At 35.5% G+C, this 14573-nt stretch overlaps 1 protein-coding gene across 1 annotated transcript in view; it reads left to right on the forward strand.

Moving 5' to 3' along the window:
• Positions 1-14573, forward strand: part of LOC148940800 (guanylate cyclase soluble subunit beta-1-like) — a 56038-nt gene that overhangs the window by 14687 nt on the left and 26778 nt on the right. Inside the window, exon 3 of the mRNA XM_089105078.1 lies at positions 3622-3899. Coding sequence (XP_088961204.1) covers positions 3624-3899 — 276 coding nt within the window. The 5' untranslated portion in view covers positions 3622-3623. The remainder of the gene's footprint in view (positions 1-3621; positions 3900-14573) is intronic.

Consider the following 14573-nt stretch of genomic DNA (forward strand, 5'->3'; position numbering starts at 1 on the left):
GGTAGAACGTTTTCTTTGCCAATCCTTCATGCATTTTGAGTTACTACTACTACTACTACTACTACTACTACTACTACTACTATTACTACTACTACTACTACTAACAAATCACCGCAGAACCAAGCCACCTGAGGCCAACTCAGCTACGCACGCTTCTCCTCCACCCCAATCTATTCAAAGCCTTCTTTTTTACAACCGCCCACGAAGTTCTCATTTCCTTTAAATGTTTCTTTATGACGTCCTCCCACCCCAAACGAGGACGACCTGCTTTCCGTTTAGCCCTAGACGGTTGGCCAAAAAGAACAATCTTCGGCAATCTGTCATCCTTCATCTGCACAACGTGCCCTAGCCACCTCAATCTTTCTTTCATTATAGCCCTAGAGAGCGGTATTGAACCATATTTTTCGTACATCCTATTGTTTGAAATACGGTCAGTCAGCAGGGTACCCAGAACAATCCTTAAGCAATTTCTCTGGAAAATATCTAGCAAATTTTCATCCACTTTTCGGAGCGTCCATGCTTCAGAGCCATGTTTGGCCACTGTCATCACTGTATCTTCTAATATTGTAATCTTAGTTTACAGACTTATCTTCCTACTCTTCCAAACTTTTTTTAACTGTAAAAAAAAAACACCCTGAGCCTTGGCTACTCTACTTTTAACATCTTCACTACTCCCACAATCTTTACTAATAATGCTACCAAGGTAAGTGATGTTGCCCACCTGATCAATCTTTTCATTACCCAACATCACCTTTTCATCTTCACTTATTCCTAGCCTTAGTGACTTAGTCTTCTTAACATTAATTTTCAAACCTATTCTAGCATCCTGAACTCGCAAAACCTCTAAAATTTCATTCCATTTTGCTCACACTTTCATCTAGGATGCTTAAATAGTCAGCATAATCAAAGTCCAATAGACTTTTTCCTCCCTATTTGACTCCGTGGTCTCCAATTGCCTTTCCTGTGCTCCTTAAGACTAAGTCCATCAAATTAATCCATATAAAGGGGAATAGAACACAACCTTGCTTAACTCCTGATTTAATACAAAACCAGCTGCTAATCTCATTTCCTACCTTAACCGCAGCAGTGTTATTCCTGTACATAACACTAATCACTTTAATGTATTTTTCTGGTACACCCTACAAGGATAAAACTTTTACTAAGGCTCTTCTATCAACAGAATCGAACGCTTCCTCATAATCTATAAAACTGAGGACCAAAGGCGTTTGAAAACTCAGGCACTTCTCAATTATTAGCATAAGGGTACAAATTTGGTCGACACATCCTGTCATATTCCTCATCCTCCTTGAGTTACCCTCTTTCATTAAAAAAAAATTTGAATTGAATGGCTTTCAGGTCGATCAAAGTTCTCGGACATGGATTAACACAGTGGGAACAACAGTGGGATAAAATGGATAATAATGTACACCTCCCACAGCCCATCCACAAGTAATTTTGAACAAGAGTTTCTAGGCATTTCAAGGCCAACAAATATAAACACAATTGAATAAAGAGCGTTGCGTTAATCCTGAAAAAAAAACCAGACTACATAAAAAAAGAAGAAAATACACTAATTTAAAAAAAAAGATAATTTAGACATCTTCAGAGAGCTCGTAGATCTTCTCTTTGTACAGGCCAATGAGCCTTTGAGGGATTAATAACATGTAATATTATATGTGTATTTCATGAAGAATAAATCTTATCTTATCTTATCTTATCTTATCTTATCTTCCAAATTGGGATCGAAAACCATGAAATTGAAGCACAAGCTGTAGCAACCAAATCATTGCCTTAAATAGACAGTCGCTCAGACAGAAAACCACAAGATACGAAATAAGTATGATCTAACGTTGGCAAACGAAAATCTGCTCACAGCTCAGTAGCCTTAACATAGCATTTACAGACAATATGCGTAATTGTTAAACACTCGCTCAAGACAACGTAGTCCGTGAAACGTATGATTGGAAACAAGAAACAATCTAAATATACAATTACAGTGTGAACGAAACTTTTTTTTTATTAAATCAATTGAGTCATTTTCGAACTGACGGAGCTGAAAATTGCCTCTAGTATAAACTGATCTCTAAGAGAACGATGTCAATATTTCTAGGCACTTTATTGGTAAAAAATATGTATTCCTTTTTGTCTGACGCTAATTCTTTACATGGTACCATTTTTGTGTTTATTTCTCTTTATGTCTAACTTATAGTGCTTTTTTTAATGGCCAGCATCAAACAGAAAAGGAAAGATAACTCTCCTGAATTTCTTTCCCTTAAACCCGTAAACTTAAACTCTCCTGATAACTCTCTCTTGAACCTGTTTTTTTTTGCCTCATTTTTGCTAAACAATCACATTATTGTTTATTTTTGAAGGTGAAAATTTGATCAACTAATCCTTCAAAATAATGATTAGTGAGTGTTCAATCTAGACAGATAAGGTATTAAGTTATCATTATCCCAGCTTTTTAAATTGAGCCAGAAAAAAAGCAAAATGTTTTTTAGTCACAATTCCTTTTGTCTCTTTGTCTCTTTTTCCCACTACTGTCTTAATGTCTCAATATAATGTCTCAGTATAATGTCTCAATATTTACAATCATTAAAGAATAAAGTAATATGCAGTCTTATTGCCATCTTCTTCAAAACCATTGTAAATTCAAACAACTGGTTGAATTTGTGGATAAATTAACATATTTTATTTTATCACAACTCTTATTCACCTCTTTTATTATTATCATCACTGATGATAATAAATTGTTCCTTCCGAAATGATAAATAATTTTTATTGTATAATTTGATGTAAATAATCATATTTTGTGGAGACAATTTTCTAGCTGCTAGGGATTCGAGGAGCAAAAGAGGGTGTGAACTACTTAACAGCACTGATTTATGACTCAAATAGATATATAGTAAAATTAAAAAGTATTTTATCATGTGAACAGGCTAACAGTTACCTATCAGTGGAGCTTTCAAATTCTTATGGATTACGTTATATTTATGAGCACATTTCAGGAGAATAAATACGTCACTTTCCACCTCTGGAGGGGTCGTATCGTTTTTAGTATCTATGACGCACTCAAAATTACACATGAAACATAGCTCAGTACAAATTACCAAAAGCAATAACTCTATTACTAAAGGTATTTCAGCAATTTAATTATGCCAAGAGGAAAAACCGTGAGTAACATTTGGTCAAAATGAACAAACTGGACCATCAAATAAGACAAGATCAAGAGGACGAGTGGACAACCCAGCGAATGTAAATTCACAATTTTGGGTAGTTTGTCACTTTTTTATTTCTTTATATTTTACTTCTGTTTGGCATGAGAAATTGTCGAAGTTACATCCAGTAAGTTGCAATCGGTGATGATACGTCACTAGTTAAAGCTGATCGGTTACTGCTTTATATATCAGTTGAGCCTTTAACTGAAGGAATCAGCATATGGCATTTTATGCCGCAAAAATTTTGAGAAGATGGTTGTCAACTGTAAAATAAAACTCTTTTTCAAGCATATTTTCAAAGCGTATCCTACCTAAGTTTATTAATGTCTGCCTTGGTCATGATTCTGCAATTTGTAAGTTTATTCTTAACTTTCCAATAGATTTATTTCTACTTTTCGTTAAGCAATGGCCCCAGTTTCTGATGTCATCTTCCAGCAGGCATTTCCATTCCATTTAATATTTCGACGAAGTCTTGAGTTTGAACAAATTGGAATAGCTATTATGAGAATCCTTCCACAAACAAATGAAGAGGGCTCTCGAGTCACAGATCTTTTTGATATGTCCCGACCCCATATGGATTTTACGTTTGAAAATGTTCTGGCTCATATTAACACAGTATATGTTCTGAGCACCAAAATTCAATTAGCTGGTGGATTTCCTGATTGCCAGTTACGACTTAAGGTAAGACGCATACATGTTTCTTATTGAACTACAAAGCATGGTTAAAATGAAATCTGAGTGTTTGAATTGGTTAAACGGCAATTTACACAACTATATGTAGTAGTACTGCTGCTAACAATTCACTGCAGCACCAAGCCGCGTCTGAGGCCAACACAGCTACGCAGTCTCATCCTCCATCCCAATCTGTTAAAAGACTCCTCTTTACCTCTTCATAATAAGTTCTCATTTCCATTAATCTTCCCTTATGGCATCCTACCGCCCCATTCGTGGGTGATCTGCTTTTTGTTTGACCCTAGACGGTTGCCCGACAAGGATGATTCTGGTCAATATGATATCATTCGTCCGTATAACGTGTCTTAGCTTTCCCGACATTTCTCTCATTATAGCCCTAAAAAGCGGGATTAGACCTCGTATCTCGTATAGTTTACAAAACTATCTATGGTGCGTAGTTAACCCGTTTTTTGGAAGTAGCGGGTGCCAAATTAAAAATAAAAGAAGTGTGGGTGGAAAATCGAAAAAAAAAAAACAAAAAAAAAAAACAAGTAGCTTATAACAGCTGAAGAGCTTTTTATTGTGTAGCTGTAATAGGGAATCAAGATGTTATTTATGTTTGATTTGTATAGGTAGAAATGTTTTATCGAATCTAATAAATTTCCTGGCATATTTTTCACGAATCAACGTCGCAGCACTGACGAAAACCAACTAAAAGAAAAATCACAGAAAGTCTCAGATTCCAGGTGTTAATATACTCAAGATGGGTACAGGGGGGGGGAATGGTTGATTTTGATGTAAATGTTATACACCAGTTACTGGTGGATTGCCGTTTCACAGTTATTCCCTTATTGGAACTTTAATATCCTTTATCGATAAATTATTTTGGGTTATTGACAGTTATTTACAGTGGCTACAAGTAGGCAGTTCGCTGAGAGAATTTGCCTTGGAGCACTTGAAAAATGAAAACTAATATGGTATGATAGGGTATGATTTTTACTAAAACTAAAAGCCTTTGTGGGCCATGTCTAATACGAAACAATCACAAAAATAGAAATACAAAATATAAAAATTATGAACAAATACACACCCTTAAATGCAAATTTAATTATAAACAAATTACAGAAAAAGTTCCCTATGTATCATATATAATAATCTTAAATTTTGAAATATCCAGTATATCTACTTTACAATGGTACAACTGTCTTTGATTCTTTTATCTTTGTTTGGAGTCAGTTCGGGTTACTGGTTGAAGTGCTTGTATTAAACAGTTTTCCATGTATACTACATCTTTGAATCAGATCATTTCTTAAAAATCAAAGCAAGAACCCAAGTAAAGGAGTTAGGATGATAACTCATTGTATCTTCGCTCCTTTGATTGACTTCAGACAAGATAAGTACCATTTGCAGATTAGTTATAATCAGCCAGGCCCCTAATCATTTCTTCAATATCACAAAGAACTTCCAAAAAGTTAAAGTAAAATCCAGAAATTTTAAGACAAAAAAACAAGAAATTAAATTTTTAGGAGCAAAAAGACAACCTGATAAGTCTATTGATTGTCGAGCATTCTGATTTAACTTCTCTTTGCGGTAATATCTTATTCAAGATGAATAACGCATGTCCTTCCATCTATTTAGGCACAACCTCTAGAATAAGAACTGCGTGAACGATCTTCAAAGGCCACCTCGGTGAGGTAAATGCTATCCATATATTTAGTGTGTCCTAGTCATCCCATCAATAATAGTATGTTTGAGCTTGGGACTATCGAAAAGCTTAGGATTAAAAATTTTATCACAGTCATGCTAACAATAAGCTGTAGTAATTTTGTTGCAAAGGCAGCCACGCAGCAATGGTCAACTGTTTCCCAGCTTTAACAACTGGAGTTCATGAGTGCCAGGTCTTAGGAGCTCTATTCTAAGTGTCACTGGTTAATTGGTTTGGAATGGGGGTGAACGGTGTGAGACAGAAAGTGTCAGATGATTTGCCAACCAAGTATTTCGCTCCCGGCAGAAAATCAGATGATATGCACGATAACAACACAGACTCTTGGTCACCATGGAAAACGTTTTTTTTATGTATATCTTGATATCTATGTGTGGTTATGATCATAGCTGTCTAAGCTACGTAAGGAGGTCAATTCTTTGACTCACTATATATCATTGCTTCTAAGCTAAAAGCTAGGAATTACATTGTAATTGGGTCTACGTGAGTAGGGCATACCCTTTTGTTTTCATGTTGCTGCAAGGTCATCCCAAAAAGGTATGTGGTCGCATGGAGGATGTCAACCTTGGACTGGGAATCACAGAAGGACTATGAAATTAGGTCTGTATCGTCGTGGTAAGCTGGTTTGTTAGTATATTTTACTACTATTATAGTAAAAGAAAGAGTATAATAAGTTAAAGGACTGGAATTAGAAAGAGTTGTTTTAGCACACGCAAAATAAATAAGTCCAAAAAAATACACTCGATTTTTCAAAGATTTAGGTAAAGCATTCCCCTCACGTAACACGACTTTTAAACTTTGTGTGCATGGGTCTGCTCAGGCAAAGTTAGGTGGGATTCCAAATTGAAGAAGAATATTTCACGGACCTTCTCTGTAGATTAGGTCAAAATCCTGTTTAAAGTGTATGAACAGGCTGTTCAGTGTATTTTGGTCTGAGTTATTACTCTACAGGATATCTATCTATCGTCAAAAAGTCAAGGAAAATCTGGCCAATCATAGAACCATTTGGCTAAAAACCAGTTAAGTATTCTGGGATGACCCTTAAGCATCAAACAGTTCATGGTAGCACACTGTAAGTAAGGAGTGACCCAGTAGTAGCCGAAGGAGTGACCCCAGTAGTAAGCGAAAATCTAAAAGGTAAAATTTTGATAACAACTGATAGATCCAAAGACATGGCTTTTTATGCTGAATCAAAATGTATAAGATTCATTAAGTTTGCTGTCCCTCCGATGCAACAAGCGGGAAAAAACATCTCATATTTCTAAAAAAAGGGGTAACACCACCAAAAAGTCAATCGTTCTTAATGATAATCACATCATCAGATATAGCATATCAGAGAAGTCTATTTTAGATGTTGAATTATGATTTTTTTTTCCCCGCAAGAAAGATCATGGATGTGTGAAAATTTTTTCCCCCGTGGATGATTGTATCGAACAACGATCCTAGAAGATCAAGAGAGTACTCATCTAAAGGGGAATTAAAAGCTATAGCTCTCTTTTCAAATGACCAAGAATATTGGAGGTTAATTAGCCTCCTCTCACCCTCCTCTTTTCTTCAAAGTCACCCAATCAAAATTTTGAGCTTGCTTTTTGATTCAGCATAACTGAAAGGTCAAATAACTATGCCTTTAGGGATGACATTACACCCCATACTCCCTGGGGAATGGGCTATAAGTTACTCAATCTGCCCATTGTTCACATTGTTCGCATATTGAAAACTAAAATCTTTCCGAAATCTGGTTGTCGCTGATTGCAAGAAGAAAATTCAGTTAATTTAATCTAAAATTGTTGCAAATCGAGGTAGATACAATAAAAAGTCTCTTGCTAAATTATATTCGGTTTTTGCAGATCACTCGGTTTTTTTTTCTGTCCGGAATTTATCCTGTTTTTAACCAAAAAGACATAAGATCAGTTCATTCATGTAATTTCCGGTTTTCCCACTTTCTATTGTATCTGCCTCCATGGTATAGAAATCGGAATCTGATGTCTTGAATTGAAGTTATCAAGTATTTTGCAATAAGTTGCATAGGTTGCATCAAGATGCTGGGTAATTATATACAGAGAAAAGCCAAGACAGAATTGAGAGGCAAATGTTTAAATGGCTGGGGCACGGGTAAATGACAGGAGTAAGCATAACTCTCTTGTAGGACACATACTTGTCAGGTTAGTTTTTGGAAAGGCATGCCTGCCTAGAGTCTTAGGCATGCTGATCATGAATTCAAAAAGAGGCAAACAAGGCACACCCGCCTATGGTCTTAAGAAGGTTGACCAAGAATTTAAAATTGGCATAGGACCATAAAATTGCTTGATATAACTGGCAAACAATCGTTTAAAGCCATCTTTATATTTCAAATAGTACCTATTCGTTGCCTAAGCTTAGCCACACAATCTGAAAAAAATTGAATTTTTCACGAATTTTTTTTAATTTTTGGGTCAATAGTAGGCCTAATTTAAAGTCGTTAGATTCATGAACAGGTAATATTCAAACATCTCAAATATGAAAGTCCAAATTATTAAATGATGTTCCATTAAATCCTGGTCCGCTGTATTAAGTCTTGCTCTGTCTTGTCATAAATAGTTTTTTTTATCTTGAATGTTTTTCTTTTCTTTGGTTATTCTGCTCTTGTGAAGTTTTATGTTTTATGAACTCGTGTATGTAGTGTATTATCTACTTTTTTCGTTATTCTTCCCCCCTTTAAGGGGGGGGGTACTTTCTGAGTGGATAATCTTATATGGGGAAGAAAGATTCCAGAGGGAATTATACAGGGATAGATTTCCTGGCATGATTGGAATGATGGCCAGAAATTAAATATAAAGAACAATCTTTCCGCCTTGAAGTAAAGAGCAACATTAAACTTAAAACATAAGGGCTATTGAATTTAAATAGAAAGTATTTTTAAAGAGCTTTGCTACTTTAGCGTAAAGAGCGAGGAGTGAGGAACGGGCAAGCCCTCATATACAGAATAATTTTTGATCGTTTTTCAAATAATGCCGGTAAATCTGGGTCACCCTCCATGAATAAGCCCCCCTCCTCTCAGAAAACTCCTCCGCGAAAATGTCATCCAATGCAAGTCGCACCCCCTTAAAGTCCCTCCAGACAGTTCCAACCTCACTGAAAAGACTTCCTCTCTGTGAAATTGCTTGCGGACGATTCAGCCTGAAAAAATATTCTTAGCATTCTTTCATTTGAATAAGACTTTAGTCTCTAATTGGTTTCTCTGTCACTCCAACTCCAGAAATACTCCCTTCCGTGGAAATTATTTCCCAGAAATCAAAACACGTGGAAATATTCCCGGATAATTCCCCCGGAAGATCTCTAGATTTAAAATTTGGCAAAGAGAATGTAAGACCATAAAAAAGAATTTCGTATAGTAATTCTGTCAAATCCCCCCAGTGTTCCCCAGGAAATTTTATATTTCCTGGGGAAATATTTCCCCAGGAAAATTCTCCCCCCCCCCCTTAAGAAAAATCCTTCCCCAGGGAAGATTATTCCTATATAAATCTACCTTAAGTTCACCCCCCCCCCCCCCAAAACGGTCGGGATACGTACCAAGAAACAAAGACTACACGCAAAACATGGGCAAATTTTATAATTTACAGGCCCCTCCCCGTGGACTGTGGGGGGGGGGGTCATTTTACAATTAAAGACATAGTTATTTGATCTTTCAACTGTTGTGAACAAAATGGCTGTTCAAAGTTTTTATCTGATAACTTTGGGGGAAAAGGACGTAGGAAGGGGAGCAGCTGCCCTCCAATCTCTTTAGTCACTTAAAAAGGACACTAACACTTTTAATTTCAGTTTGAATGCACCCTCTCCCGATTTTTTAAGACTATTATTAAAACACAATCACCCCTGGAAAAACAAAAAACAAACAAACAAACACTGATCCATGAACTGTCTTCTCGCAAAAACAGCAAAATTTCACATTTTTCTATATAATGGCTTGATAATTCTACAATAGGGTTCTCTGGTACGCTGAACATGATGACGCGATTTTCGTTAAAATTTCTTGAATTTTAGGAGGTGTTTCCTGCCCATTTCAAAAAGAAGACAAATTTTATCAGGCTCATAACTTTTGATGGGTTACATAAAACTTGATGAATCTTGTATATTTGTAATAAGCATAATAAGCTGCTTCTTTTGATGTATTAATTAAAAAAAAACTTTCCGAAAAATAAGTTTTTCAAACAAAAGTAAAGTCCATTTTAAACTTAACCTCAGGAGTACCTGTTATAATTCAAACTCAAAACGACCAGAAATTACAATTAAAGAATAAATGAAACCCAAAACGAACAAAAATTAAATAAACAATCATAGCAAAAAATATACAACGAGTAATAAAATAAATGAATGAATAGATCTTAAAGCGAGTAATGCTTAGATTGAATATGAAAATTTAGCTTAAAACGAAAACAAATATTTTGCTATTAAAGTATAAATGAAACTTAAAACGAACAGAAATTAAATAAACAATCAATGCGAACAAAGCATACAATATATATTAATGTAAATGAATAAATAAATCTTAAAACGAGTGGAACTTAAATTGAATATGCAAATCAAGTTTGAATTGAATAAAAATAACTAAAAACAAGAGTTTGGGTATCGTCTCACTGCAGAAGCCTAAAACCTACTGCGTCATTGGCGCTTTACTGAAAACAATTCTTTGAAATATTTTCACTTTTGTAACTTTAAGAAATCAAGAATTAATTAAGATTTTAGGGAATAAATATCAGAATATGTATATTAAATTGACAATGCACATTTTTTTCAGTAAACTCATTTGAATTTTTTTTCACTAAAGTACAAATTATTTTCTGGCTTTTAGAAAGTATAGGGGTTTTGAACCCTACTCACATTAATTTATGCTCGTTACTCTAATATTTCTTTTAATTTTTGTTCGTTTTGGGTTTCATTTATTTATTGTTACTGATTTGGGGTAGTTGTATGCTTGGTAGATTATATGATAGTCCGGACGCCAGGTGTTGAAAATGTGAACCATACCACGACGGAATGGGGCTACTACGAGAATTAGCCTACCCTCCACCCCCTAAATTGACCATGCGGATTCAAAAATACCAATGGCACTTGCTTGCGAGTGGTGGAAAACTCCGAAACTTGACATTTTATTATATTTTGGTGTTTCATGCAAGAAAATACATGTTCCAAAAAGTTTGAGGTGCAGTTTTCCGCTCAAATAGAAATGCCTAGAAGCCATAGAATGTTTTCATAACAAAATAACACGATTAGTTAAAAAAATGGCACGGTTAAAAAAAATGGCAAAACTTTATGAGTCTTGAACAGTATTGGAAAGTATAAACAAAATCAAATTGAATATTCGATATATAATGATATTAATTGTTGAAAGATCAATCAGTTCAAGTTTTTTTTTCACTGTGATTTTTATTTTCATTTTCAATGCTTTAAGAACTCGAAAATAATTAATTTGTAAAATACGAGTAATTCGTTTTCAGTGAAGCACCAATGACGCAGAAGGCTTTAGTTTTTTACATTTAAAGAAGGGGGCAGTATCCAAATTTTGCTTGTAGTGAAACTATATTTGTCTTGACCAATCTTGAAAAGAACTAATAAATTAAACTGAATATTTGAGGCATAATGATATTAATTTCTAAAAGCTCATCAATTCAAAATTTTACTGTAATTTTAATATTTATTTTCAATATTAAGTACAAAAGAAAACATTTGTAATATAGTTCATTTTCAGTAAAACGCCAATGACGCAGTAGGTTTTAGGCTTCTGCAGTGAGACGATACCCAAACTCTTGTTTGTAGTTATTTTTGTTCGATTCAAACTGGATTTGCATATTCAATTTAAGTTTCACTCGTTTTAAGATTTATTTATTCATTTACATTAATATATATTGTATGTTTGTTCGCATTGATTGTTTATTTAATTTCTGTTCGTTTTAAGTTTCATTTATACTTTAATAACAAAATATTTGTTTTCGTTTTAAGCTAGATTTTCATATTCAATCTAAGCATTACTCGCTTTAAGATCTATTCATTCATTTATATTATTACTTGTTGTATGTTTTTTGCCATGATTGTTTATTTAATTTCTGTTCGTTTTGGGTTTCATTTATTCTTTAATAGTAATTTCTGGTCGTTTTGAGTTTGAATTTTAACAGGTGTTTGTATCTCCTGAGGTTAAGTTTAAAATGGCCTTTACTTTTCTTTGAAAAACTTATTGTTCGGAAACTTTTTTTTAATTAATTTTTGTTCATTTTTGATTGCAAAAAGTTTCAAGTTTTTTTTGGCATGGGGGGGGGGGGGGTACTGTCCGATTATTCTTGACTTTAAAAAATGGGTGTAGAACTTTAAATTTAAATCGAATAAGGCTTTTATAAAAGTCTATACGATTACCTCTTTGATAAAAACCTTATATATGAACAATAGACAGCTTGCATAACTTGCGGACAGCGATTGACAACAATGAATGGATTTAAAAAAAGCTCCAATAAGAGTCTAGAGGTGGTCTAGACCATTTCACTTGCTGACACAAAGGGATCACGGTTGTTTGGAATTGACCTTAATAGGAATTTTTGTGCCAAAGCAATTTTGTATCTATCACAGAGTATGTATTTTAACCTTATAATCGGATAATTATAATTGATTTCCTATGTGTTCTTCACATACAAAACTCTTTCCCATAAGTTATGAACCCCCCTTAATAAGCTATACCCCAGGGCATAACTTAAATCGCCTACCCCTGGACCCTGGTGGGCTGTGTCGACACCGGAGTTTTTGTTATCAGTACTTTGAACTATTTTAACAAAATGTCTATCTCAAAATTTTTATCTGATGCATTGAGGGCGTGGAAGAGGGGGAGGGGCTAGTTGCCCTTCAATCTCTTTTGACTCTTAAAAAGTGAACAAGAACTTTCAATTTCCAATCAAACAAGCCCTCTCTAAAGTTTATACGAGCATCCTTCAATAAGAAATAATATAAAGGATTCGGAAAATCCTTGAATTACAACCCTTGCCCTGAGGGCTTTGGGGGAGTTGTAATCCTCAAATACCGAATTTCCAGAACTTAAAACTACGTTTAATAAAATGGCAGTCTTAAAATTCTGATTGGATGTGTTTGGGGAAAAGGTGGGCGTGAGAGGGCGATTAGTTGCCCTCAAATCACTTTCGAATATTAAAAAGGGCCCTAGCCCTCGGAATTTTCAATCAAATGAGCCTTTTTTGAAGTTTCTACGACACCGCCTTCTATAAAAACCTTATATATATGCCCCCAGGGCATAACTTAAAACCCTTACCTTGAGGGTTGTTGGGTATTGTCCTCCTCAAAAACATATTTTCTATATGGAAATCAACTACGCTGAACAAAATGGCTATCTAAAAATTTTGATTGGATGTGTTTGGGGGAATGATGGGCGTGGGGGGGGGGCTAGTTGCCCTCCAATCATTTTGGACTATTAAAAAGGGCAATAGCCCTTTAATTTCCAATCCTATGAGCCTGTTTTGAAGTTTCTACGACAACGCCTTCTTTAAAAACCTTATATGCCCCCAGGGCATAACTTAAAACCCTTGCCCTGAGGGTTGTGGGGGAGTGTCCATCTCAAAAATATATTTCTATAAAGAAATCAACTACGCTGAACAAAATGGCTATCTGAAAATTTTGATTGGATGTGTTTGGGGAAATGATGGGCATGTGGGGGGGGAGGGGGTCTAGTTACACTCCAATCACTTTCGACTGTTAAAAAGGGCATTATCCCTTTGAATTTCCAATCGAAGGAGCCTTTTTTGAAGTTTCTAAGACACCGCCTTCTATAAAAACTTTAAAAGCCCCCAGGTCATATCTTAAAACTCTTGCCCTGAAGGTTGTGGGGGAGTGTCCTCCTCAAAAACATATTTTCTATCTGGAAATCAACTACGCTGAACAAAAAAGCTATCTCAAAATTTTGATTGGATGTGTTTGGGGAAATGATGGGCGTCGGGGGGAGGGGGCTAGTTAAACTCCAATCACTTTCGACTATTAAAAAGGGCACTAGCCCTTTAATTTCCAATCTAATGAGCCTGTTTTGAAGTTTCTACGACAACACCTTCTATAAAAACCTTATATGCCCCCAGGGAATAACTTAAAACCCCTGCCCTGAGGGTTGTGGAGGAGTATCCTCCTCAAAAATATATTTTTTATCTGGAAATTAACTAAGCTGAACAAAATTTTGATTGGATGTGTTTGGGGAAATGATCGACGGGGGGGGGGAGGGGGTTAGTTACACTTCAATCACTTTCGACTATTAAAAAGGGCACTAGCCTTTAATTTCCAATCGAATGAGCCTGTTGTGAAGTTTCTACGACGACGCCTTCTATAAAAACCTTATATGCCCCCAGGGCATAACTTAAAACCCTTGCCCTGAGGGTTGTGGGGGAGTATCCTCCTCAAAAATATATTTTCTATCTGGAAATCAACTACGTTGAACAAAATGGCCATCTCAAACTTTTGATTGGATGTGTTTGGGGAAATGATTGGCGTCAGAGGGGGGGGCAATTTGCACTCCAATCACTTTCAAATATTAAAAAGGGCAATAGCCCTTTAATTTCCAATTGAATGAGCCTGTTTTGAAGTTTCTACGAGAACGCCTTCTATAAAAAACCTTATATGCCCCCAGGGCCTAACTGAAAATGCTTGCCCTGAGGGCTGTGGGGGAGCGTCCTCCTCAAAAATATATTTTCTATCTGGAAATCAACTACGCTGAACAAAATGGATATCTCAAAATTTTGATTTGAATGTTTTTGGGGGAATGATTGGAGTTGGGGGGGGGGGGCTATTTGTCCTCCAATCATTCTCGACTATTAAAAAGGGCACTAGCTCTTTAACTTCCAATCGAATGAGCCTGTTTTGAAGTTTCTACGACAACGCCTTCTATAAAAACCTAATATGCCCCAGGGTATAACTTAAAACCCTTGCCCTGAGGGTTGTGGGGGAGTATT

This window comes from Artemia sp. Qi Xiang Cuo, chromosome 19 (genome assembly GCF_049724085.1).
Source record: "Artemia sp. Qi Xiang Cuo chromosome 19, ASM4972408v1, whole genome shotgun sequence".
NCBI lineage: Eukaryota > Metazoa > Arthropoda > Branchiopoda > Anostraca > Artemiidae > Artemia > Artemia sp. Qi Xiang Cuo.